At 33.9% G+C, this 22,130-nt stretch overlaps 1 protein-coding gene across 3 annotated transcripts in view; it reads left to right on the top strand.

The window, feature by feature from the left end:
- C16H1orf27 (chromosome 16 C1orf27 homolog) overlaps positions 1–22,130 on the top strand; it is a 38,526-nt gene that overhangs the window by 10,841 nt on the left and 5,555 nt on the right. For all 3 annotated transcript variants that reach the window (XM_005690983.3, XM_005690986.2, XM_005690987.2), the window contains 8 exons: positions 2,344–2,450; positions 3,753–3,789; positions 4,558–4,698; positions 5,975–6,070; positions 6,907–6,975; positions 10,960–11,088; positions 11,886–11,976; positions 15,791–15,976. In XM_005690983.3, coding sequence (XP_005691040.1) covers positions 2,344–2,450; positions 3,753–3,789; positions 4,558–4,698; positions 5,975–6,070; positions 6,907–6,975; positions 10,960–11,088; positions 11,886–11,976; positions 15,791–15,976 — 856 coding nt within the window. The remainder of the gene's footprint in view (positions 1–2,343; positions 2,451–3,752; positions 3,790–4,557; positions 4,699–5,974; positions 6,071–6,906; positions 6,976–10,959; positions 11,089–11,885; positions 11,977–15,790; positions 15,977–22,130) is intronic.

Below are 22,130 nucleotides of genomic sequence, written 5' to 3' on the forward strand. Positions count from 1 at the left end.
CTTTCACTTTTCACTTTCATGCATTGGAGAAGGAAATGGCAACCACCTCCAGTGTTCTTGCCTGGAGAATCCTAGGGACGGGGGAGCCTCTTGGGCTACTGTCTGTGGGGTTGCACAGAGTTGGACATGACTGAAGTGACTTAGCAGCAGCAGCAGCAGACACATTTAGATTAATTCTCTATGATGAGATTATGTTAAAACAGCCTTTTCCACCCAATTGCTTAGTATCTTGCTTAGTATCTTGTAATATATGTCAATATATATTTTCAATCAAAGCTATATATTTTAAAAATATTCCTTATTTTAAAGATAATTTTTTACTATTGTGAAACAAGTTATAGAGGATTAACAATTTTTATTGTGCAATAGCAGTATTTTGCTAGAACTCCCATTTAGCTCCAAGTGATTACCTTAATGTGAAATTAATGTTTTGTAATTCTTCATCTCTTTAGTTCTCTCAGGATCCTGAGAATAAGACATAAAGTAATGGCAATCAGACACTTTATTTCTGGACAGAGTATCTATCACAAATCACTTACTTTTTGTTTAATTCCAGTGTCAGTCAATTGGGTAACATAGTTTACCGGTAAATATAAGGGTCCACAAACTGTTTCCCGTTAAGCCCAAACCTGAAGCAAGCTCTGGATAGCCAGCTTGCATCTCTTTTAGTACTCAAGATCCAGATAAGGGGACTTCCCTGAGGTCCAGTGGTTAAGAGTCCACCTTCCAATGCAGAGGATGCAAGTTCGATACCTGGGTGGGCAACTAAGATCCCACAGGCTGCAGGGCAACTAAGACCCAAAGCAACCAAATAAATATCTTTTAAAAATCCAGATAAGCCTTCACAAATTTATTTTCCACCCCAAGAAAGAAGGGGACCACATTATCTTGAGAAGTGCAAAACCCACCAGAATCCCCAAAACCCTTTCTCTAGTAAAAAGCGTACTGCTCAGAATCCAGATGCTACAGATTCTTCCAGTTTTGTAACTTTCTATCCCATCAAAAATCCCACCTTCAAACCTTTGATATTTGTACCTATGGGAGTAAAGGAAGAAAGAGATGATAATCCCTCCCCTGGCAAGTTATTCAACCTTGTACCATTTTTACCATTTTAAATAAGTATACCTCTTTCACAGTTGTTCACCCTATTTGGCATTTTGAAATGTAACCTATGTCCACTGCTGTGCATCATTTTGTGATTTGCATTGGATTGAATGGCTCAGTGCTAGAGAGAGACAGATCCTCCTCCTTCTTGCTTTCTGTATCTCTTGTTTCTAAGAAGCATATAAGATTTTAGAAATGCTCTGTTTCAGAAACTGTAGCATTTTAGTTTCTTTCCATTGGCCTGCATTGAGGATATGATATGAAGTAAGCTTGTAAAACTTGTCACAGTCTCCCATAAGGTCATTGCAGAGAGCTTTATTCATTGTATCACATAATACTGTCTTTGAAGAAATTTCTTTTGATATCATTATCAAGAAAGTTGTGCCTATTCTGATCAACTGTTTAGCTTATGGACCATGTGAATTAGGGAACAAATTAGGTTTCTTCGTGCACAGTATTTTTAGAAAGCTTAGAGCTAAATTTATGAACCCTTTCCCCATATCAAGTATGCATTTTTATCATTTTTACCTGTGGCATAGATTTATGTCCTTATTTCTGATTTTCTCACTTATAATTTGTGTTAGTCTGTATTTTATGTACCCTTGTATATTGCCTTACATTTTTGGTGACATTTAAATAAGAAAGACCAAATGCGTGATATGCTCCGTTTTTTTAGGCTAAAAATCACTTGTCATTTCTCATTCTAATTAAATGAAATCTTCATACGTCACTTAAATGTTGCATGGGTGCTAAGTCATGCGTGCTAAGTCGCTTTAATCATGTCTGACTCTTTTTGACCCTATGGACTGTGACCCACCAGGCTCCTCTATCCAGGGGATTCTCTAGTCAAGAATACTGGAGTGGGTTGCCATGCCCTCCTCCAGGGATCTTCCTGACCCAGGGATCGAACCTGTGTCTCTTACGTCTCCTGCTTGGCAGGCAGGTTCTTTACCACCAACGCCACCTGGGAAGCTCAGTTGCCCCAAATTGGGTTCAGTTGATCATTAATGACAGTGAATTATGTTTTTTTATTTAATACCCAATTTTTATTTATCTTTAAAAATGGAATTCAAATGATTAATAATCAGTTGCACTCTTTCTTTTGAAAGAAAGAAAATTTAATGATAGGATCATGAAATTTTAAAGCTAAATGGGACCTTAGGATTATTATAATTGTCTTTTTCTGCACTTTCCTTTCTTCTTTTATTTTGCATTCAACTGTGTTGTCCTTTTTTTCAGCTAGTATTTGCTGTGGAAAAATCTGTGAATAAAAAGAGACTCTGGAATTTCACAGAAGAGGATGTCTCGGAACGAGTTATACTTCACTTTTGCTCTTCTACAAAAAAGTATCTTTTATTTAGGTGTTCATGTTTTAAACTATATGATACCAATGTAATGTTCCTGCAACTTTTTTACCCAAATGTTTATTTAAATCATTTGTAAGTTTTCTGTAAATAACATGTAAATAGAACTGCCAATAAGAATAGTGTTAGTGGTTGTTAATTGTGTCTCATGTTGTAAGGAGTTTGAGAGAGGAGGCAGGGACTAGGCCTTCTGAATGCTTCACCAGCTGTCTACCCCTGTACATTAAAGTGCACCAGGTCCCCTACAGAGAGGTATAGCTTAAGCAAAGTAGTGCTTTTATATTGCTTACCTCCAATTCCTGTAGATAAAATGTTCAACTCAAAGCCCAGTTACACTGAGCTGGAAATTTTTGTTTCTCTGGCCAAGATCAGGTGACTCTAGAAGCCAGTTTTAGGGCCTTCTTAGCTTCTTTCCTAGAGAAGGCAATGGCACCCCACTCCAGTACTCTTGCCTGGAAAATCCCATGGACGGAGGAGCCTGGTAGGCTGCAGTCCATGGGGTCGCGAAGAGTTGGATACGACTGAGCAACTTCACTTTCACTTTTCACTTTCATGCGTTGGAGAAGGAAATGGCAACCACCTCCAGTGTTCTTGCCTGGAGAATCCCAGGGACGGGGAGTCTGGTGGGCTACCGTCTATGGGGTTGCACAGAGTCGGACATAACTGAAGCGATTTAGCAGCAGCAGCAGCAGTAGCTTCTTTCCTCTACATGTTAGCAGGGCAAGTAATTCCCAAGCATGAGGCAGTTTTGCCAAGGGAGTGAAGCAATGTAAGGGTCCAGTAAATTAGGACCTGCCAAAGACAAAATTCAAATAAGTGGTCATTCCTACCGAAGCTGAGCTCTTAACTCCTTTGATATTTAACTAGAATGTTTCCTGTACAGACCATTTGACCCAGTAAACATTCCAGGCTTGTCTCCATTCATAACAGCACTCCTGTTTGTTAAAAAGGGTGTGTATATGAGGACAATTTTGTAAGAGCTATCATTCTATTCATTGGGATGAGCAGGATTTATAAATAGTAGGAAATAAAGTATCCAAAGTATTATAGTCAAAGGAATTTATATATATAAAAGTATATATACTTGCATACACACATGTATGCATATATATGTGTGTGTGTATACCTATCTTTAAGTGTCATACCATGAAGTGGTATGATTTTGTAAAAATTTGGATGCATATATTTTGGTTTTATTTTTGGATGGGTCTTTTTTTAGATTATTAAGAATTGCTTTTTTTTTTTTTTTACTTTTTTGGTTATTTCTATCCTTAATTAGTAAAGAATATTTTGTCGAACTTATGATATTCATGATCCAAAGGTAAGAAAAAGTTCTCTTTATAAAGACTTTTCTGTGTTGCAAACTATTTTTAAATGAAAATCAAATTTCTGTTTTAATAATTCTCAATGCTGTCTGTTATTGATGTCCACAAGCACCCATAGTTTTTTATTTTGAAATATGCTTAATTTCTTTGCAGACCAGCAAAATTTTTGTTCTGTTTTAATGTTAGAATATTTTTGTTAAGCTCTCCTTATCTTGTTTATAGGTCCAGAATTATATTTGAGAGGCTTGTAGTAAGAGTCTCTAGGCTTGTGGGAGCCACAGTGCCTAAACAAACTGTCTGTACTCAGAGGAATCCAAACTAATCCTTTGCTAAGGTGTTGAAAAAACGGAGTGGAAAAGTGGCTGCAGTATTTTGTTAGCAGGGATAGGACAGAAGGAAAACATCTGGCACCTCATATAGTTGCTCAGTGGTTATTGATGCCACATCAGAAGCTTCAGAATTGACTCTGGTAAAGCTGCGGATGACAACTACAGGACCAGAGGACTTGCCAGAATTTTAAACCAGCCTTTCACTGGGGGAGGGAGTTGCCAGGATTGCCTGGGATGTGTTGAAGAACACCAGACTTTTAATGCATGCTTTATTTTTATTTAGTTCTAACCTGTTGCTCTTTGATGAAGGAATTTGGCCAAATATGTTGGATAACAACTTGTATGAATTACTAGGCTATACATTTTATGATGTTTTATTGCTCCGTGTGTTTTACATTAATCACGTATCTTATGTTTTCTTCTCCTTTGCTAAAGAGTTCTGCAAAACCGGCAGATTGGAAGTATCAAAATGGACTATCAGCTTCATGGCTTTCCTTAGAGGGTACAGTTTATGTTAATATTCACGTCCCGCTGTCTACTACTTCTGCCAGCTATACTCTGGAGAAAAATACAAAGGTATCAGAATAAAATGAATTTTCTTTAGTGATTGCTGAATAGATGATCTGCCTTTATTCTGGTTGACTATGCTGTTCATTTTAGAATTTTGAAATTGCATTCTAATTATAATATTGTTACAGGTAACTAATTTGTTAGTCCAGCCAGATTAGAAATTTAGACACGGGACAATGTCATCATACTACCATATTTAGCATAATAATAAGTGCTTCATAAATATATGTTAATTAACATGTAATATGTACATTGTCTTGGAGAAGGAAATGGCAACCCATTCCAGTATTCTTGCCTAGGAAATCCCATGGCCAAAGTCTGAGCCTGGTGGGCAACAGTCCATGGGGTCACAAAGTCGGACGTGACTTAGCAACTGAGCACATGTACATTGTAAAATATAACTATGTAAAAAAATACACTGGTCTTGTTTGTGTTCATCTTTAGTTTTAAAACAATTTTTTTTCATTGGAATATAGTTGATATACAATGTGTTGATTTGTACTGTGGCATCACTGATGCACTGGACATGAATTTGGGGAAACTTTGGAAGATGGTATGGGACAGGGAAGCCTGGCATGCTGCAGTCCATGGGGTTGCAAAGAGTCAGACATGACTATGTGACTGAACAACAATTTCTACTGTACGTCAAAGTGATTCAGTTATACATGTATATATACTCTTTTTCACATTCTTTTCCATTATGATCTGTCATAGGATATTGCATATAGATTGAAAGTTTGGGATTAGCAGATGTAAATTTTTATAAATAGAATGGACAAAAACAAGGCCCTACTGTATAGCACAGGGAACTATCTTCCTCTTAGTTTTGTTTTCCATCTTCCAGTTATGTTTTATAATTCTGTACCATTCTTTTGTTCATAGCTTTTTTGTCTTTTTTCCTGTTGAGGAGGTAAATGGAGCTGGTTTATTGTTTCCTCTTTAATACTGTTTTATATATTTGTTTGAGGTGCTTTCTCTTTTCTTACTTTTTTTAACAGAAATTACTGAATTTTATTTGACTGATTAAGCCACCTAAATCTGTGATATGTATGTTAGTTTGGGAAAAAGATTAGAAAACTATTATTTAATATGGGTAAGGTACTAAAAATTGGGGGTATACTTTTTTGTTGTTCATGATACTGAATTTAAATGCCACTTTATTGAAACTTAGGGATATTTATCATTAATATTTTAGTGTACTAGGTGGGAAAATGTAGACTCAAGGGAGTTTAACTGAGATGGCGTTATATCTGAAAGATGTTCACGTTGTGTTTCTTTTAAGAATGGACTTGCACGCTGGGCCAAGCAGATAGAAAATGGTATTTATTTGATTAATGGGCAAGTTAAAGATGAAGATTGTGACCTATTAGAAGGACAGGTGAGTCACGAGAAAGTCATCTTATGAAATTATTTGTGCTTAAGGAAAAATAAAAGCTGACTTATCTTTAGGTATTTAGGCCTTACCTTCATGAAAACAATTTTTATCTACTTCTTATTTCTAAGGTCTTTGAAACTAAAGGGCAAATGATTATCTCGGAAAATGGTAGATTATTTCTGAAATCATAAGAATTTTGAAACCTGCAGGAGAGGGTGTCATCTAAATTTCATCTGATTTCTACTTTGCAATCTGCTTACTTAAAACTAAAGTCGTATGTTCTGCCCTGATAACAGTTTACATACTAAGTTTGGCCATTTTATAAGGAGTGTGTATGGGGGGTCTTCTAAAATATCTTTGGGCTGAAGAGGAACTATGGTGATTTCCCCCTTTGGAGCAGGGCTCAGTGAGCTTAATGTAAAAAACCAAGTAGTAAATATTTTAGACTTTGTAGGCCATGTGTTCTCTCTTACAGCTATTCGGCTTTTCTGCTGTAGCGTGAAAGTGGCCACAGATAATACATACATGAACAATCTTGGTTGTGTTCCAGTAAAACTTTATTTACGAAGGCTAGAGGTAGTTTGGATTTGATCCATAGGCATAGTTTGTGAATCCTTGCTTTAGAGGAATAAAAGTAGGAGATGAATGGTTTTTAAGGGTATACATTAAATTTGTAGAATATAGAATACACAAAATAATGTACCTATAGAAAAGACTAATGTAAAACAAATAGTAAGACTTTTTTCTCCTCTCAGTGTATGTTGGATAGCTCCTAAATTATCTTTTATGTTTCACTCCAATCTCAACAGTCTAATTTTTAAATTTCTGTGTCATTTCAGAAAAAATCTTCTAGAGGAAATACTCAAGCAGCTAATCATTCATTTGATATTAGAGTGCTAACACAGTTGGTAAATATTTTAAAATACTCCTTATCTAAAATTAAAATGCAGTATTTCTTAGCATAAGCTTAATGAAATCGTTTTTTTTTTTTTTTAAGTGTGTATTAATTTTTTGGCTGTGCTGGGTCTTTGTTGTTGCTGCACGGGCCTTCCTCTAGCTGCGGTGAGCCGGGGCTACTCCCTGGTTGCAGTGCTCGAGCTTCTTGTTGCGATAGCTTTCCTTGCTGTGGAGCACAGGCTCTAGGGCACATGGGCTTCAGTAGCTGCACACATGGGCTCAGTATGTGTGGCTCCTGGGCTCTAGAGCGCAGACTCAATTGTGGTGCACGGGCCTAGTTGCCCCGTGGCACATGGGATCTTCCAGGGTCAGGGATCGAACCTATGTCTCCTGCACTGGTGGGTAGATTCTTTCCCACTGAGCCACCAGGGAAGCTGTGTTTCTCTTTTTATGCTTGTGATTAGAGAGTCAAAAAATTTTTGAGATGTAAAAGAGACTATAAAAAATGTTCCGTTCAAAGAAAGTTATTTCCAAGAATTTATTCCCAAGTTGTTCATTGTAATAAAATCTATTGGAGTGTATTGCCTCAAGACTATTAAAATTTTGACATCATGTAGCTAGCAGTTAGGGAAAAAATGTACATATGTGTATGTATATATACATACATATGTGTGTGTAATATTTTGTATGGTAAGTTTTGTGAGCAGAGTTGTAATTTTCTTAACTTAAAAGATGTGTGCCGTGATGTGCGAAGAGTTGTTACGTACCTAATTTGAAGCAAATCTAGATCTCTGTTTTGGTAAAAATCACACAATATTAGCAAGGTTTCTATTTTTATATTGTTGCTTTACTTTACACATGTCTTCTCAGAAATTTAAATTTGGATAATTATTCTTAAAAGTATATATACATTTGATTTTAGTCCTGCTTGAAATTATCCTTGAAGCTTGATAGCGTGTAAAGTACATTCATGATTTTAGAAAACTTTTCATTTCAAGATTATACTGAAAATGTTGAAACAGGGAAATGCTACCAGAACTTGTATTTTTTTTTTTTTAACTTAATAAAATAGACTTAAAAGCCATTTGTCACAGGAGGGTGCTTTCATTGCTGCTTTTCCTTCTTTGTGTTTAGCAATAGAACATTACTAAATTGTCAGACTTATGCCACTAAGCATTTCTCAATTTTTCTTCTCAAGACCTTACAAGTATTTTTAGCCTTTAGTTTTCATCCTTCTTTTTCGTTTTAGAAGTGTTTTTTTAAGTTTATTCCTCTACCTGTATGCTTTTTACTAGTTATACTTACATGACCTCTGTGTTTATTAAACAGTTCAATTAAAATTATTTCAGTTATAGAATTGCAGTTAAAAATGTCTGGAGAGTGGGAATATAGAGAGAAGAGTAGAAGGTAATATCATGAGATAATTTATTATATATTAATACAATAAGTAGTCAGTAAGTATTTGAGGACACTTTTTTCACCCTCTATCAATTTTTGTTGATTCTTTTTTTGCAGCATAGCTCATCTTTTATTTTATGGTCCCATTGCCATTAGCCTTACAATCTAATTGTTTTACCTAATTCATCACAAGGAACTTAGTCTCTCTCTTTCCATTTATTCTTATCCAAAGTGATTCATTCTCTGAATCCTGATACCTTTGTTTGTATATTTCCTGGGATATCTTTCATATTTCTGATCTGTCTTGTATATTACCTCAGATTATCCTTTCGGAATCACAATTTGCATTCATTCACTGTTCATTTACTTATTAGTTTTTTTTTTCCAATTAATATTAAGTGTATATAAGAGGCAGACACTGTGTTATTCCCCTTGTGTAAAATTCCTTAATTGCTCTATATGTACTAGTTCGAATTCTGATTCAAGGCTTTTTGTGGCCTCAGCATGCCTTTTCATTATTTTCTAACTTAACTATTTTAGATGTATGCTTTCCATACCTGTAAAGTTCTGTGTATTTCCCAAGTCATCTGTCTTATCAGTGCCATTTTCCCCCTTATTATCCAGACTGTCAAAGTCCTACCTGTACATTAAGATAGAGCCAAAATGTTACCATTTTCGTGAGGTTTCACTTGGTTACCATAACCAGAGGGATCTTTTCTTTTCCAGAATATAATATCAGCATCACAGAAATTCCTCCACGTACGAATAGGTTCGATTTTCAAAGTCTGCTAGCTGGTTTGTTCCGAAGTCCAAAGAAACCAAGACAGGTTGACATTTATAGAACCCAAATACATTTCCACCAAAAAGGAGAGAATCAAATCCTTTTATCTTTTAAAAAGTCTTCTCCTTGATATGTGTGTGTGTATAGACTTTTATATATACAGTCTAGTCAATTTTGGAAAATAATGTTCTAATTTACACATATATAAATATATACATATATAATATATATGTTGCCACTGTGCTAATATGTACTGTAAATTAGATATTAAATGTGTAAAATGGGGCGTTATTCTTATACAGTAGAGTTATGTTTAGTGGATGAAGGGAGCTCATTACTCCTCCTCCACTCCATTTATTGATTTATCAGTGATCTCTACAAGTATCATAGGAGGCTTATTCCAAAGAGTACCAACATTGTTACCCTGTTACTTCATTTAATGATTGACAGTTTTGAGCAGACCTGGAACCTTCTGAACTGTTTGGCCTGTGACAGATTTTTTTACCCAGACCTTGATTTTTTTTAGGCTTACATTCTTTAAAAAAAAAATTAGCCTTTGCCTGAATTACATTAGAGTCACTGGCAGACGGTTAGTTAGCAGTGGTTAAGTTGCATGAATTGTCTTTTTTCTTCAGAGTTGACTGTATTGTGGTTTTTTAACAGTTATTTATTTATTTATTTTTGGCCGCTCTGGATCTTCATTGCTGTGCGGGGTCTTTCCCTGGTGGGCCGAGTGGGGGCTACTCCTGCAGTGCAGGGGCTTCTCACTGCGGTGGCTTCTCTTGTTGAAGAATAGACTCGAGGTGCAAGGTCTTCGGTAGTTACACCGTGTGTACCTAGTAGTTAATGGCAAATAGGCCCTAGAGCTTGGGCTCAGTCGTTGGGGTGGATGGGCTTAGTTGCTTTGTGATATGTCGGCCCTTCCCGGATCAGGGACTGAACCTGTGTCCCCTGCATTGGCAAGCGAATTCTTAACCACTGGACCACCAGGGAAGTCTGTTGTTTAATGGCTTATTTCACGTGCACTTAGAATATATATTTGTACCATGTCTTTTTTTTTTTTTTTAAGAATCATGATGTTTGTTTCTGGTATGATTGTACAGATCTCTAGTAGTACTTTTGAAGTTTCACTGCTCTCCTTGTTTTGGCACTTGTTGAAATGATAAGGTTAAAAATGTCTGTGAAAAAGCTCAAAGCCAAGCATGAACTAATACTACTTAGATTAGAAAAGAATGGGTCTATGAGATGAAAGTGATGATCACTGGTATCGTTCTCTGGTGACAGACATAGTTGACCTGCGGAGTCTGTAACATTACTTTTGATTTATGAAAGTTATGAGTTGAAAGTATAAATAAATGAATGTTTATATGTTTCTTGTAATTTTACTGTATTTATCACATCCTGCTCTGTATTTCAGTTATTTTTTTTGCAGATCTTGCATTACATACCTTCTGTTACTAGATCATGTTTTCTTTTTACAACTTTTCATCTTATTAGTACTTATCTGAGTTATCTGCAAATAATATATGTTTAATGAACATATTGAAAGAATATAAGTATTATAGGTAGTTATGCTGGTAAGAAAAATTTAGATGTAGTGTATTTAATTTCAGAGTATGTTCAAAATACTCAGAAAATAACATATAATTTATAAGGAGAAATATAATGGCCTTCTAAAATTTATGAAGAATATTTTCAGACACCTGAGTCATTAAAAATTTCTTCTTGCTTTATGCAGTGACTTATATAATGTTTAAATATTTCATATAGTTGATAATCATTGTCTATTAGAACTTAAACAGATTTTGTCTTTCAGCTTCTGAATTCAGACCACAGATCCACAGCCATGGTCCAGATCTGCAGCGGCTCTGTAAACCTTAAGGGTGCTGTGAAATGCAGAGCTTATATTCATAGTAATAAGCCCAAGGTTAAAGATGCTGTGCAGGTACAAAAGGAAAACTGGTATATGAAAGAAGCATGTTAACATAATTATTAAAAAATCGTAAAATTTTAATCTTTTTTCAGTCTCAAGTTTCATAATTAATTTGATTTTAACTGATAAAAGTCCAATCTGTTGGGCAGTCCAGCTAAACCACATGATTCATCCCAAGATTTTTATATGTAGAATGTCTTATTTTTGATATATAGAATATCCTTTATAAAGTGATGATTATACAGGTTTATTGTGTTCCACAATTAATACTCTACATATCAGTGCATTTGAAATCATTTCTTATGAGGGAAATTGAGCTTTTTAATAGCAAGAAAAATGCTCCTAGGAAGAATTATTTGGTGGTGTTCTATAACCTATATAATTTAGAAGTTTAAAAAATGATGACTGGCACTTTTGTTGTGGTTATACATTTTCTAATTTGGAGTACTAGCATTATCATTGAGACGCAAAATTTCATTCATTTTTATTTGGTTTAAATTTACTGTATAGATGAAGTTTAGGTAAATTTGCTGTTAAACATGATAAGCATGTTTAACATGCTTTTAAATGGACCTTAAAAAATGAAATGATGTATTAGTTATTTTAGTGGACACGTTTATACATGCGTGCATGTTCAGGTGCTTCAGTCGTGTTCAGCTCTTTGTGACTCCATGGACGATAGCCCACCAGGCTCCTCTGTCCATAGGATTCTCTAGTCAATTATGTGGGAGAGGGGTTGATGATAAAATAATGTGAATTTAAAGTAATAGATCTTATTTCTCATTGCGCTTTTCTTTGTTTTTCCATAGGCCATGAAAAGAGATATATTGAATACAGTTGCTGATCGTTGTGAAATACTATTTGAGGATCTGCTTTTGAATGAAATTCCAGAAAAAAAAGTTATGAGTATAAAATTAAGTACTGTTTTTGCATGTGTTCAATCTATATACTAGGATGTCAAGATCACCTTTTTTACTGCATACATCTATTAAAATAATGTCATCATTTGCTTTTCTTATTTAATGAAAAATTTCAGTTGCCACCTAAAGAAAGTTTTGAACGCCTTGTAATAGCAAATCTGTCAACATTTAATAATTTTAGGGAAGATTAAAAAAAAATTCTGTTTGAATTTTTGTCAGAATGGATAAACTGTGTTACATTTTAAAACCATTATTTTTTATGAATACCTGTGAAGTTTTTTTAAGAACTTATTCATGAATAAAAAATTAATGCATTAGTGTTCAGCATTATATATAATAGAATCTTTAATAGGTATATATGCAGTTGATCATATTCTTTTCAGTTTTTTTTTGGTGTGTGTACTAGTTTATATACTTTTCATCCATGTTACTCTACAGACTTCATTAGATTTAAAAAAGGCTGGTCCTGATGTCTTAACCGTATATAATTCCATCTTTTGAGAAACATGAACAATTTATACTTTTTCACTAACTTGTACTAGAAATCTTTTATTTTTACTCAAAAGGAAGGTTATCATATTAAGTATGCTTTTGAAGCTACACATTTATCTACCTTTCTGTATTCAGGTGTGAGTGGATTTGCAGTTCACAGTTAAATATGTACATAATTGAAACATACATATTAGTTTTTTAAGGGAATGTGTTTATTTTTATAGGAAAAAAAACATAGCTCCTGTGTATTAAATAACTTCTCTTAGTTTTAAAAGCCTGTGTATCAGATTTGGTGGACTGCTTATATTTTTTTTGTATTCCCAGTATAATAATATCTGGAATTTCCAGATTTGACATATATCCTTCATGTACTTCACAAATAACTGAAATTCCATTCACGAATAATATATCATTTTCCTGAGACATGATTTTAAATTTTACATGGAGCTATTGGAATCAGAGTTTTATTTTGGGAAGTATGTAAAGCCTGATTACTTAGCCACCCAATTAGTCCACCATTTCTGTGGCTTTGTTTTTGCTGCTTGACTTCATGTGTGTGCTAATTCTCATGATATTACACATTACTTTACTTGCTGAGTAACACTATATGTTACAACTGAACTATGAATTTTAGGATTTTCAGGGACATGGGGATGTACCTACCATTAATGTCAAAGATCTACTGTATCACATATATTAGTTAAATATTCCCTTCCATTACAAATGCTTCATAAATAGGGTATCATAATACTGCTTTGGTATTATTTCATATTAAGTGAGTTAGTATTTTGAAATTTTTGCTGATGTCCAGTCAGTAAAGTTAACTCTTTCTAATAGCAATTGTTTATAGATTATATTTTAAAAAGAAATCAAGTGTAAATAAACATTTTTGAACTGTAGTTACAGGATAATTATTCCAGTAACATGTCAGTATATCTTAGGATATCAAGGTAAAAAATATATTGCAAGTATAATAACACAACATGTAAATTTTATAGTTTAATATATATACACTACATTTTAGATCTTAGGGTTAGTTCTCATTTTACTTAGCTTGTCTTTCTTATATACTGGTAAGATCTTGTAGATTTGTAATATGGTAAAATCTAGAATATATACTATGAAATTAACCTAAACTGGAATATTTTTTGCATGCATAAGGAAATCTGCAAAGGGCATATTAACATTACATTTGTAATCTTTAACGTAAACATAGTTTTTAAATTCTGGCTATCCAGATGAAAGAACTTAAAATTTAAATGACAGTTAAAAGAAAACAAAGGACTCCACTTGGTCCTTTTACTTATTGTGGCCTTCCTCTTCTCTTTCCCTTAAGAAGTATCCCAGACCTTCTTCATTCTCTGTCAGCCTACATTCAATCCTGCCCACTTACTCAGTACATGACACATGAAAACTGAGGTCATCGATCATGAAATCTCTTACCCTCTGCCATCCTTCCCTCCACATCCATCTATACTACCTGTCCGCTCAGAATGTTTGTATTTCCTTTTTGCCTGTAGTCATGGTTACACTCTCTTACCTGTACTTCTCATTCCTTCATGCGTTAAGAGTCAGCTTAGATATCACCTGTTCTGTAAAATTTTCTGTAATACTCCAGTATGCCTTAGGATTCTATACTTAATCAGCAAAAACTCAATTCTTATCATATTGACTTAACTGTAAATGTTTTTATCTGTTTTGAACTTATTTAAATAATTTTGAACTAAATGCTGTGCTATGGGAATATGCCTAAAAGATTCTTTTTTTAAGTACTTTTTAAGATGTGCTGTTTTAAAAAAAATCTCGCCTCCCATTTTAAACCTCAGATGAGCTAGAAAACTTGGTCTCATTTGGGTAATAAATGGTTAATCTAACTTTATTTTTAAAATTATATTTTTCTTTTTATACTTAATAAGTTATTTAGGTATTGCAACCAAATCTTTAACATTTGATTTTATAAGCAAACATATTTGTCTCTTTTTCAGTCAAACCTAGAATTAATGCAATTTTAAATAGTTTTAAAATTGTGCATGCCAATTAAACATATACATTAGCACCACCTTTGAGAGTTTTGAACTTAACCTGTTTCAAGAAATTATGCCGCTCTCCCCCCAAAAAGAAACTATGGCCCAAAATAATAGTCGTGACATTAATGTGTGGGTGGGTGGTTTACATACTCCAGTGCAGATTGCAGTAATGTAATTGTACAGCTAGGAGGCAGTCTGGTCACAGAGTAAAACTGGCCCAATTCTCATGTTAAAGCAATGCATTAAGCAGAATCTGGCAGGAACACCTAATTTAAGCCATGGCATTTTCTATGACATTTAAGGCATTCTTCAGTGTCATCTGTTATAAAGCTAACACTTGTTTCTTAACAATGAAATGTGAGTTACTCTTAAAGTTAGCCCTGGTTTTCTACTTGATCTGAATATCGGAAGCTTTTTAAATCGCATATCCATTGCTGAAAGTTATTCTTTACACAAAATCTCTTATCTTTGTTGATACTTCCTCAGTCATGGTGTTGTGCCAAACAGTAATTATGTGTTTATGTGGATCAGTGGACTATGTTAGAAATTGAGGGAAATGTGATTATTGAAAGAATGAAATGCTCATTATTTACTGACATCCATATTATTTTGTCTAAAAATGATTTAAAGCTGTTCACAAAAAGGCATTGCAAGTTAAAAAGACGAAATAAGTGTTTAAATTATGAGAATGAGGCAAAGGGAAAATGAAAGCAAAATGGAGTTGGTGGTGAGATTAGTACAGAAAATATATATATCTTGATATCCTGTACATGCTTGATTGGGGAGCTATATCATGTAAGATGAAGTCAGTGGTGAGATTAGTATGGAAATGAATGCTATCATGATCTATACATTTAATGTAAGTCAGCCACTAGTTTGTCTCTAAACTTGCATGAAGAAGGGAAGAATTGTTCAGAAATTTCAGTATTTATAAGGTTAAAACAAACGAGAAAAACAACAAGTTCTGAGACCAGAGACAAAATTGTTTCCTGAGTATTTTTTCATAGAATAGTGAATGACATAAACATGTATAATCAACAACATCCTCGGATTGAAGGCAGTGGTGAGTTGATATTTTATGGGAGTATCATTTAGGTCCCTTGCGGAGGTCTTAAATATTGAGTTAAAGAATTCAGTAAGAATTTTGTATAAGAACAGTTAGAAAATGAAAAGACCTTTTAGGTTTTATTTCTTTTGACATATACTTTCATATACTTGCATTTATCACTGATACCAGTGACAAACCTATCTAAATATTGTTTCTTCTCCTTTTAGATTCTGAAAAAGAGTTCCACATTCTCCCTCACCGAGTTTTTGTCCCCATTCCGGGATCCACTGTAATGTTATGTGATTATAAATTTGGTGATGAGTCAGCTGAAGAAATAAGAGACCATTTTTTAGAGATGTTAGATCGTATGATTCAAATAGAAGATTTGGAAATTGCAGAGGAAATAAACACAGGTAATTATATGAAGTTATTTAAGAACCAGATTAGAGTTGGTGATAAACAGGGAGGCCTGGCGTGCTGCGATTCATGGGGTCGCAAAGAGTCAGACACGACTGAGCGACTGAACTGAACTGAACTAAAGGTTACTTATGGGACATCTAGGTTAAGCATCATGTCTGTAGATTTCTTTCAAGCTAGTCCTATTTGATATTTTTGAGTCATTTAAAAATGTGTCTGTTTAATTTCTACATAGTGTATAAGCATCAGGGGTTTTTTGGAAAATTGTTATTAGAATTTAAGATACAAATTAATCTAAATTTAAATTTAGATTTAAATTTATTAAAATTTAAGATTTTTTTTCAAGCTTAGACTTAAATAGGTAGAAATGTTCAGTCTTAAATAAGTAGAAATGTATAGATTTAAGGGATTTCTTTTATTCTAAGTGACGTTTTCTCAGAATCCATTATCTTTAATTATTTGGTTAAGCATCAGGTCACAAATTTTTTTTTTTTAATGTCTTCAGACTATTTGCTCTTATTTTCCTGTCCCCTCCATATAATTGGGATGCCAGGCTAAAATGGGCAGGTCCAAAATTTAGATCAAGATTATTTTTACAGAGCATAGATTTGCCATACTGAGTAATTGTGTAACACATTCTCTGTCTCTAACCATCACTTTCACATTTGATCTTGCATTTTAAAAGTCTTTGTTTTGTTTTGTTTTGCTCTGCTTGCTCTGTTTTTGTTTCTAGTGAGAGCAGAATATGAAAACATGTCTATAAATTATAAGTATATACAGTCTTCCCAAAACATTTAAAAAAATATGTGATAAACATATTACTTGCAGATATCCATAAATGTGTAGTATGTAGCCATTTTTTAAATCAGTCTTGAAATCTCTGATATCGTAGTATAAATTTCATATCATTTTTCTGTTGCTTGACTAATTCCAACCCCCCACAAGAGTTGGGTGATTGAGTCTTGTTTCTATTGTGAATAAAGTAAGTGTTTAGTTGATGAATTTCTAATCTGTCAGTAAAGCCTCAGGCTAGTTGGAGATCACCAGACTTGTTTTTTCAACAGCTCCAGGCTCATATTAATCATGTGGAACGGTAAGTTTGTTTTAAAGCAAAACAAAAATAAAAACCTCTAAATTGCTAAGTACCAGATGTTAAAGCTGCAGGTGTGCTTCAGTCCCCTGAAAACTAATATTTTTAAAGGTATAGCTATAGCATATTCTCTGAATGATAGATTTTGAGGCAGATTGGTAGAAAAGTTTGCTACTTTGTGAAATATGTTTTTCTAGATGAGCGACTACTCTATTTCTGCCAACCGATCTTAGAATCATGAAGGCAGAGATTTTTGTTTGCCTTTGTTCTTGGTCACCTCTGATGTTGATTACTTGAGTAAGTTACTTCTGAGTTCACAGATTCAACCAGCCATGGATTGCCGTGTACTGTAGTGTGTATTTATTGAAAACAATCTGCATATAAGTGGGCCTGTGCATTTCAAACCCATGTTGTTCAAATGTCAGCTGTACTGCTTCTTTATTGAGGTCTTGCTTTAAGTTTAAACTGAGGGCAGTTGTCATGTTCTAAATATTTCAAAGCCAAATACTCCCAAATGTCTTTACCTGTTCTTATTATTACTGTTTCTAGACCTAGTTTTTCTTTACCACCTTTCACTGCTTTCATGTTTAGCACTTACCTGAGAATCTAGCCTTAACATAGCATAGGTCCACAGTAAATATTTGTTGACTGAACAGATTGTTGATTTTGTCAGTCCTGCAGTTTGGGATCCAAAAATCAATAAGATACTGATCCTGTCTTCAAGAAGCTAAACAGCACTTTTTAACCTGTGTAGGTACTTTTACGTGCTCACATACTAGCTCAGTCTGCCTGGATTCCTCCATTATGTTTAATTATAGTTTTTGCAGCTTCTTTGCATTATTTTCCACTCTTATAATTATTGATGAGTATCAGTTGCATGTTTAACAATGTTAATCTTTCACGTAAGACTGTAGGATTCTTGAGAGTAAGTGTTGCTCTGAGTTCCATGCCTAAAGCATGATAGGTATTCATAAATATCTGTTACTAACTGAATGACATAGACTGAATATGTCAATTTTGAACACTGTAGCACATCTTTTTTCATACTTACTGTATGCTTTAAAAATTTTAAGCATATGCCTAGCTAGATAGAAGGTTTTTAAAGTTTGTGTAGTGTGCTACACTGAACATGATGATTTTAAAAGGATATAATAGCATAGCTCTATGGCTTAATAGTTTAGAATGTTTTAAGAGATGCGGAACATTAAAACGTGATAACATGTAACACTTAATTGTTACCCCATAAATGTTAATTTTAGTTTGTAGCATTTAGTATGTCTATTTATTAGATATTTATTAGGCATTTGCTCTGTTCAAGGCAGTGTTATAGGTGACAAATCAAAAGTCAGATTCCTGTCCTCAAGAAGCCTGTAATCTGACTTGGAAATAGAATTGTATGCTTTATTAATTATGCAGGCCATGTAGTAAGGTCCTAGGAGTAATGAAGAACTCAAGAACATCAAGATTACTGACAGGACTTTAGGGTCTCCAGTGATTTGGTTGTAATAATTCAGTCAGAAAAAATACTTTGATGACAGGTGAGCAGTAACCTGTAATCTTTGGTGACAAAGGTTTGACATGAGTGTTTTCAAGTTTTAGTAAATTCCTTTGTTTTTTTTATTCTTTATTATTACTACTTTTATGTTTTGCTTTAACTAGTGGTTAGTTCTATAATAGGAGAATGAACAGGGAATTATCAGACCATTTAGCACAGGAACTATCCCTATAAGTGATTCAGAGAAAGCTTCAGAGCAGGTGACTCTTGAGTTCATTTTGAAAGATGAATACAGTAAAAGTGACTCTAAGCTTTTTAGGAGTTAAACACTTGGATCAGATCTATTGTGACCAAAAATAAGATTTGTGTATTATTTTTCTTTATCAGGTATTTGTTGAATTTGAAGGAATTAGTTATTTAGTTTTTTAGAAGCAAAATATATTCCCAATTATGGAATAAGGTAAAAACATAAACATTTTAATAGAAAAATTAAGTGCTTTTACATAAACATTCTATTAGTTTAGAATTATCTTCACTTTTGCATTTACTTATTCATTCATTTATTTGTTCAAAAATATTGGATGCATAATTTTACCAGTTGCACATCTGAGTCCAGGTCTGCCAGTGACAGCTTCAGTTCAGTTCAGTTCAGTCGCTCAGACATGTCTGACTGTCTGCAACCACATGGACTGCAGCAAGCCAGGCTTCCCTGTCCATCACCAACTCCTGAAGTTTGCTCAAATTCATGTCCATCGAGTAGGTGATGCCATACAGCTATCTCATCCTCTGTCGTCCCCTTCTCCTCCTACCTTCAATCTTTCCCAGCATGAGGGTCTTTTCTAAGGAGTCAATTCTTAACATCAGATGGCCAAAGTATTGGAGTTTCAGCTTCAGCATCAGTCCTTCCAATGAATATTCAGAACTGATTTCCTTCAGGATTGACTAATTGGATCTCCTTGCAGTCCAAGGGACTCTCAAGAGTCTTCTCCAACACCATCAATTCTTTGGTGCTCAGCTTTCTTTATAGTCCAACTCTCATATCCATACTGGAAAAACCATAGCTTTCACTAGTTGGCAAAGTAATGTCTCTGCTTTTTAATATGCTGTTTAGGTTGGTCACAGCTTTTCTTCCAAGGAGCAAGCGTCTTGTAATTTCATGGCTACAGTCACCATCTTTGGTGATTTTGGAACCCAGCAAAATAAAGTCTCTCACTGTTTCCATTGTTTCCCTGTCTATTTGCCAAGAAGTGATGGGACCAGGTGCTGTGATCTTTTTTTCTGAATGTTGAGTTTTAAGCCAACTTTTTCACCCTCCTCTTCCACTTTCATCAAGAGGCTCTTTAGTTCTTCACTTTCTCCCATAAGGTTGGTGTCTTCTGTGTATCTGAGGTTATTGATATTTTCCTGGCAGTCTTGATGAACACTTACAGCTGTGTAACCTTAAACAAGTCCCCTTTGAACCCCAGGTTCTCATGGGGTTGGTATTAGAATTTACTAAAAATGTTAGGGAGAATATATTCTGAACAGAAAGAGATATATAAATGTAAGGTGATACTTACTAGAATTATTATAAAATGTTTAAAGAATGTACCTTCTGAATTATAATTAAGTCAATAATAATAAGTGTGAGATTAATGTTATATAGCGTGAATATATTTTCCTAATTATTTGAAATTAGGGTTTCCATGGAAAATCATGAAAAGTGGAGCTCAAATGTTCAAATTTAGAGATTGAAATCAATGATTGTACGTTTATAATTGTTAAACTTGTTATAAGTATCTAGCTTTAGTCTCTAAGTATTTGATGTTATTTGCTTATTTAATTATTTCTGTTCTATAATATAGTTGCCAAGTAGTTGCTATGTTTAAAACACATATTTTGCCAGTAGGTATTTTAAAATAACTTAAGGGATGAAGAACAATTTGTTTGTCAAAATGACTCACTTAAGGTGAAGAATAACTGGCTTTAAAATTTCTTAAATGTATTAGTCACCTCCTAGTAGATATTAACTTAATAATTCAGATGTACTTTATTTACAGTATCAGCTAAAAATTTAGAGACACACCTTTAAAATCTGGTGGAACCCATCTTTGGTAATTCTCTCTTGGTATCAGAGGTGAAATTAATTTTTGTTGTTTGGTTAAACATTGATAATAAAGGAAAACAAGTAATGCTGAAGATGTATTTTCATGGCTAAATCACTGGCTAATGAAACCTTATTAACTTAGGAGTTAGGGATCTGGAAGATGAAAGATGACAGCTAAGAGTTTAAGTTCTAACGTTTCATTTTAACTTTCTTCTAAATAGTCCTACTTGTCAGCAGCTCGGAATGAAATTGAATATATCTACAACTTAGCATGTATTCATCATGTCCTTATTTTCTCTTCTGTTGACAGTTGCTTAAGAAAGATTGCTTTCTCCTATGAATAATTTGAATTTGTCTGCAGTTAAAATTATCTGGTTTTAAGAAATGATTAAGATCTAATTTCCTTTTGAATCACATGTTGTTTGCATTTAAAGTTCAGATAACACTAAGGTGCTGGTAAAACTACAGTGCATGAGATTTTAATTAAATTCTATATGCCCTCATAGGGACTTCCCTAGTGGTCCAGTGGTTAGGATAGACTTCACGCTTCCATTGCTGGGGACATGAGTTCAGTCACTGGTCAGGGAACTAAGATTCTGCATGCTGCACAGTACATCCAAAAAATAAAATAAACGTGTATTAAAAAACAATTCTACATGCCCACACCCAAAACAGACACAAATTGTTATCATAAGGATTTATTCACTCTTGAAAAATGCTCTTCTTTAGTAAAACTGTCTCAAATTTGTATCAAATCAATATAATTTTGTATGACAGATTTTAAAATGAAAATAGAGCTTGGAATGTCTTTTTTAAAGAGATATAAATTGTTTATACAAAGGATTTGACTTCTTTGAGCATTATGTTCACATATAACTATTCAGTTTTAAAGGTGTAATGTCATGAAAAATAAAGCCATTTTTGTGCTGTTTATAAATACTGAAGTAAAAATGTAAAAAAAAGTCTCCAGCATATAAGTTAAATAAGTGCACTTCATACTTCATCCATTATTTGTGTTTGTATCTGAGGTAAAGATTTTAATGGCCCAAAGAAAAGCTTTAAGCAGTGATATTTGCTAGAAAAACCAAAGGTGTGTGTATGTTTTTAAAATAAATAAAATTGTACTTGCATTCAGCTTTTAGAACTATGGATGAAGTTAGGGAAGCTTTTAAGCTGGTGAGCTAATGTAGTCTAGAAGTAAAGTGTTAATGGCGATAGCTGGGAGCTATAGAAATATAGAAGACTGAATAATTCTGGAGAAAGTTCATAAGAACAATTTGTTGGTCTTTGTGACTGATCTGATATGGGAGTAGAACAAAATAGAAAAATGTTTTGTGTTCATTTTTAAAGTACTTTAGTCATATGCTCAAAGAGGAAAAAAAAGAGTGGTTGTGCCCTTGATTCTATGAGGTGTGGCTACTGAGGATTATTTCTCAACATGACAAACTTTTCTTCATGAGAAATTGATGAGAAGCAAGC

This window comes from Capra hircus, chromosome 16, assembly GCF_001704415.2.
Source record: "Capra hircus breed San Clemente chromosome 16, ASM170441v1, whole genome shotgun sequence".
Lineage (NCBI taxonomy): Eukaryota > Metazoa > Chordata > Mammalia > Artiodactyla > Bovidae > Capra > Capra hircus.